The sequence below is a fragment of the Orycteropus afer genome, unplaced genomic scaffold (assembly GCF_000298275.1).
Source record: "Orycteropus afer afer isolate SDZICR_OR568_19922 unplaced genomic scaffold, OryAfe1.0 scaffold00027, whole genome shotgun sequence".
Lineage (NCBI taxonomy): Eukaryota > Metazoa > Chordata > Mammalia > Tubulidentata > Orycteropodidae > Orycteropus > Orycteropus afer.
Window position 1 is genome coordinate 2,934,004 of NW_006921614.1, and position 6,000 is coordinate 2,940,003.

Sequence of the window (6,000 nt, forward strand, 5' to 3'; positions counted from 1 at the left end):
GTACTACTGACAGGAGTAAAGCAAATTTGGAAGCACTGGGTAGAGAGGTGCAGGGTGAGGGGGTAAACTAAGAAAAAACAGATTAGCTTTCATTTTACTACAGATGAGATCAGCTTTAATATTTGTATTTAATTTAAACTCATCATATTGGAAAAAAGTTGAAAGGAAATGTGGAAAAGAGTCATTGAGTGACACTGTGAAAGTAAAATATCAAGGGCAACATGTTTTCTCAATTAAAATAAAAACTAGTGTTTAAGAGGGATAGGGATAAATTAAGTGAAATTTTAATTTCAACAAAGCAATCAACATTTCCAGAGATGCCTCCATGTCTGAGATCCCAGTCCTTCAAAGTGACCACTGGCCATTAATGAATTAGGCCTGGCTTTGGCCTAATTTACATCATCATCACGCTCCGAAGGAAGACATGGAGATTATTAATTCTCTTCAGCAGGTTTCCTCAGTGAAGAAAGGATGGCAAGCATTTCTCCTTCTTCCTCTCCTGTTTTTTCTTTTAAAAAAAAACAACCCAATCCTGCCTGTTTCTGGCAGTAAACACAGGAACACTCATGCTGTGTGAGGCTTCCGAGAAACATCAGGATGACAAGAAGCAAAATGTCATATCACACTGGGTGGTGGGCCATCAGGTTCCACATCCAAGTTGCTGGTGAAAGCAATGACTTATGAAGTCAGAACCTTAAATGAAGATACTTCTCCTCCAGGAAAAACTGGGCACTTTGGGGACTTGCATTCACTCTTTCTGGCCACTGAAGATGACATTTATAAACAATCACCGGTAACTTAGAAGAATAAAGGCATCTTCTAGAACTACTTTGTTTCCAGGGATTCTAACATACACCCTGAGAAACTACTTCCTACGATTGGATGGAATTAATATTTAAATGCTATAATGCATGTTGGGAGCTCTGGTAGCATAGTGCCTAAGGTATTTGACTGCTAACCAGAAGGCTGGTGGTTCAAACCCACCAGCCACTCCTCAGAGGAAAGATGTGGCAATCTACTTCCGTAGTGATATTGCCTCGGAAACCCAAGGAGGGGTTGCTATGAGTCAGGTGCGACTTGACGGCACATAACAACAACAACAACATAATGCATGTTGCTATAACCAGAAGGCTGGTGGTTCAAACCCATTACTCACTCCTCAGAAAGAAGATTAGGCAATCTACTTCTGTAGTGATACTGCCTCGGAAACCCAAGGAGGAGGCTCTATGAATTGGATGTGACTCAATGGCAGTGAGTTTGGTTTGATTTGCATTATGCATGTTGCTATGATGCTGAACACATGTCAGTGGAGCTTCCAGACTAAGACTAGGAAGAAAAGGCTGGTGATCTACTTTCAAAAATCATCACAAGAATCCAATCCTGTTGTGCATGGAGTCACCGTGAATAGGAGGCTTACTTTATGGCAGCTTAACAACAATAACAACATAAATCAGATTAAGTATTTTTCATTTAATCCTAACAAATCTAAATATATTAGTCACCCATTCCCACTTTATAGATGGATAAACTGAAGCTGAAACAGACAAGGTGATTTATCCAAGGTCATATGGCTAGGAACGAGGAAAGTTTCTGATTGCAATTCTCACTGCTCTTCAACTTCATGCTTGATTCCCAGGCTATTTCAACAATCAGAGGGAGTCCAAAATTCATAAACTTCAGTCGAATAGGACACATCTGGGTTTGAATCCAATACTTACTAGCAATGTGAGCTAGCTGTGAGGAGGGAATGAACACCTACTTCCCTTCCTTAGTGTTTCAATGTTGTTGTTGTTGTTATGTGCCATCGAGTCAGCCCCGACTCATAGCGACCCCTCCTTGGGTTTCTGAGGCAGTATCACTATGGAAGTAGGATTGCCCAACCTTCTTTCTGAGGAGTGGCTGGTGGGTTTGAACCACCAGCCTTCTGGTTAGCAGTCAAGTGCTTTAGCCACTATGCTACCAGAGCTCCTACCTCCTATGAAGTCACAGAGGAGCTCTGGTGGTGTAGTGCCTAAGGCATTTGACTGCTAACCAGAAGGTTTGGAGTTCAAACCCACCACTCACTCCTTGGAAGGAAGGTAGGGCAATCTACTTCCATAGTGATACCACCTCAGAAACCCAAGGAGGGGTCATCACTATGAGTCGAATCTGACTCGATGGTAGTGTGTTTTTTTTCTTCTTCTTTTTTTTTTTTTATGAAGTCACAGTATCGGAGGGGATATTTTGAAGGGCTACTGAACTGCAACTTTGGCAGTGGGAGCTGTATCTTCTATTTTGTCCTTTGTGTGTGTGTGTGTGTGTGTGGTAAAACGAATATGCTATGTCTGGGCTAGGTGTCTGTTTCTCTAGTCCTGTGACTGGTTTAGTTAGAACTGTGAGATCATCAAGTCTAAGCCAGTGGTTCTCAACACATTCCCCAACTCTACTTCAGGCTAACAGAATCAGAGTCTCTAAGGTTGGGGTGATGGTGATGTACAGTGAAGGCTGAGAGCCCCTGGAGGGGAACAGGAAGGGCGATAGGAGGTCTCTCAGCATTTCCCAAACAATCTTTACCAATATAGAGCTGATTCTATATATTTTTTTTCTTTGCTTCTGCAAGTCTACTTTCAAATGATTAATAATTTGGAAAAGACAGGGATGAATAACTGCTATCCCAAAATTTCCACATTAGGCAATTACCTAACCCCCTGAGCGTCACTTTTCTCATCTATCAAGAGGAGATATCAAGATTGTAGGTTTTAGTGCGATTAGATGCCTACTATAGTGTCCAACACACAGCAGGTGTTCAAATAATAACTGTTAATCATAAACAGTGGCTCTCCAAAACTGCCCCAACTGAACAGCAGGATACGTTCCCATAGGCTCTCTTGTATTCCAGAAAATACAGGGTAAGCCAAAATCTCACTGTGACTCCATTATTACTTTGATCAAACAAACTAGTATACACCTAAAGCTAACAACATGTATAGATAATACAGACCTAAGGAGACCTTTTATAATATTCATTTCTTTAGTGGACATATTTTGTTATTGCTTACCTTGACCTACTTCCCACTTCCTTTGGTAACTGGATGCCTATTTTCCTTTGGGGAAACATCTTTTCCAAGCCTATTTGGGTAGAATGAGGCTGACTCTGCTTCCTAGCTCCAGGGATGAGCACATACTTTGGCCTGGCTAATGAGAGTATTTCACCCATGACAGTAAACTTCAGGGTGGGCACCTCACCCAAGTCAAAACATTCAGAATCATCTCCTAGATGATTCCACAAAGCTACCACAAATGAGGTGCTCTCCTAAGGATGCAGTTGCTATGGGTGATAAAATCCTAAAACTACTAATTGCCTTCCGTATCACCATGTAGAGTCTTTCTTGGGATGCAACCAGCAAAGGGAAATAGAAAAAGAGAAAGACAGACTCCTAATATCACCTGAGCCCCTGGATCTAGCCATGCCTAAAGCTGGAACCTTAAATTTCCCAGTTAAGTGAGAGAAAAAAAAATCCACCATGCAGGATTTTATTTGAGTTTGAGTGGACTTTCTATCACTTCACCCAAGAGCACAAACAAATATAAGTCCATCCTACATAAACATGCAATGTTTGTTTGTACACCTCCCAGGCATAATACAACTAGGAGAAAATCTAGGTGCTTTCAGGATCTTTATGTTAATGGAAAAAGAGTTGGAGAAATGGAACCAAACAAGCAACACTTTTCTGCATACACACTCTGAAGATGTCTGCAGCCTGCAGACTCTACCTTCAGATGACAAATATTTAGCTCTGATCATCCTGGGTGCACATCTGCATAACCATTGACTGTGAAGAAGCACTGTCATTCATATTATATATTCTAGTTGCTATTGACTTGATTCTAACTCATGGCAAGCCCATGCATGTCAAGATAGAACTGTGTTCCCTAGAGTTTTCAATGGCTGATTTTTTAGAAGTAGATCTTCAGACCATTCTTCCAAGGCACCTCTGGGTGGAACTGAACCTCCAACCTTCCAATTAGCAGTCAAACACGTTAACCATTTGTACCACCTAGGAATTCCGTACTATATGTACAGGCGTTTTTAGTTGCTGTCAACATTTGTATTCATCAGCATGTCACTGATTTTCACTGAGGCTAAAAGGCCAAGGCACTGAAGCCAATAAGGCTTCCCAGAAAAATAAGCTCCATGAGTCGGGGCCGACTTGATGGCACATAACAACAACAACAACAACAAACCTACCTGAGGCACTGGAAACCCGGGACACATCCTGGGACTGGGTAGAGCGGTTGCGACTCTGCTGGCGGCGCCGACTGGAGGCTGACCGGGTGGTGCGGATGTGAACTTCACTGACTTTGAAGAAGGCCACCATGAAAGGCTGCTTGTCGTATGGGCCATCTCTGCCCACCAGGCCGGCTGCTCTTGGGCTGATGCTGAGACCTTTAATGCAAACCATATCACACCTTGATTTAGTTGTCTGAGCTTCTCTATTGCAGCTACACAGCTAAGTGGTCCCTTCTAGCCTGTAACTGCTAATAAAGAAAGAGAATTGGGGAAGAGCATTGAAACTGTCCAATCCTGATGTCTTCTTTGGGATGGAAAAAGTCAAACACAGTTTCTAAAGTTAGGTAAATCAAATCAAGGAGGGGTTTGAACTCTTGGGTCTTCCACACAGAAATTCTTATTCTTCTTATATGTAATCTTCCCAACAGCTGAGGCTACTGCACCAGCAATGCTGGCACAATCTGAGCCCACACAGGAACTGGCAGCTAGAGCTGAGGAGCTTTAATGCTTCAGGAGAAAGGGCTGCTCGAATGTTTCTCAGGCAAACCTAGTCAACAGTCAGTGTTCAAACTTACACCCCTTCCCCAGTCCTGGTCTCAACATCCTCCCACCTAAAAGCTGTTCTTCCATGGTTACTTTTGGAACCTTGACCAAGCTTCCGGCTGGACATAGTCCAGCCCTGGTTCCAGATCCTTCCTAACAGATGCCAAAGACAGGTTTTATTTTTCAATAGAAGTTCTATGGAACAATAAATTAGGTCATCTTGGATCTAAGGATAACTGCTGAAACAAAATGAATGAAAACAACTCTCTGCCCAGCTTTAGGAATCGCTGATACATAACTTACCATCCCTTGTCACCACACTCAGCTGAAGCCCCATGTTATGCTGTGGGGTCACGACCCACAGATTACTCGTGGCCGTGATGTCAAATTCCAGCCAGCCTTCCTCTGAGGCCCACACAACACGTGTGTCCAACAAAAATAGGTCAGAGTCCCTGGAAGAAAAAAAGGCATCATGGTGAGGAGTGCATCACCTTCAACTTATTCTCACTGTGTCCTGTGTTGGGGACAGAGTCAAACATGCCCAAGTTGGACTGCATTTCCCTGGGAAGCACTGTCCAGTGACCTGCTGGAGCTCTGAGTGGATGCAGGCATGACACCATGGAGGACATGTGAATGACACACAAAGAAGAGAGACAACTCTACTCTCAAATATTTAGTTTTCAGTTTATGCTGAAACAAAAGAATTCTTAACTTCTCCCAAAGCCTTACTATCATTGCTTATGTCAAATCTGTGTGTGTGTGTATGTATGTGTGTGATTTGGGTGTAAGTTTGCAGAGCAAATTCACTTTCCATACAGCAGCTTACATACACTTTGTCTCATGACATTGACTACAATTTCCCACAATATAACAGCTCCTTTCCCACTTCCTCCCCATAGTTACCTTTTCCCTGTGTCCTTCCCTCCCATGCACTGCTGCCCCCTGAGCTACCTCCCTGTGCATAGATAGCCCTTCTATTCTCCCACGATTGTTCTCTCCAAGCAGTGTATCTACCTAATGTAAATGCTCAGTTCATATGCCTGTCTTTTGTTTGGCTGGAAGCCACAAGAGTGGGTTCAATTCCAGACCTGAAGGGTACCTAGGGGCCATAGTCTCAATTGTTTCCCCAGGCTCTGTCAGACCAGCAAATCTGGTCTTTTTTTTTTAAATGATTTTGAGTTTTGTTC

General features: G+C 42.8%; 1 protein-coding gene across 1 annotated transcript in view; it reads right to left on the minus strand.

Moving 5' to 3' along the window:
• BMP6 (bone morphogenetic protein 6) overlaps window positions 1–6,000 on the minus strand; it is a 270,968-nt gene that overhangs the window by 11,794 nt on the left and 253,174 nt on the right. The window contains exons 3-4 of the mRNA XM_042783701.1: window positions 5,117–5,265; window positions 4,229–4,426 (exon numbers count right to left, since the gene is read on the minus strand). Coding sequence (XP_042639635.1) covers window positions 4,229–4,426; window positions 5,117–5,265 — 347 coding nt within the window. The remainder of the gene's footprint in view (window positions 1–4,228; window positions 4,427–5,116; window positions 5,266–6,000) is intronic.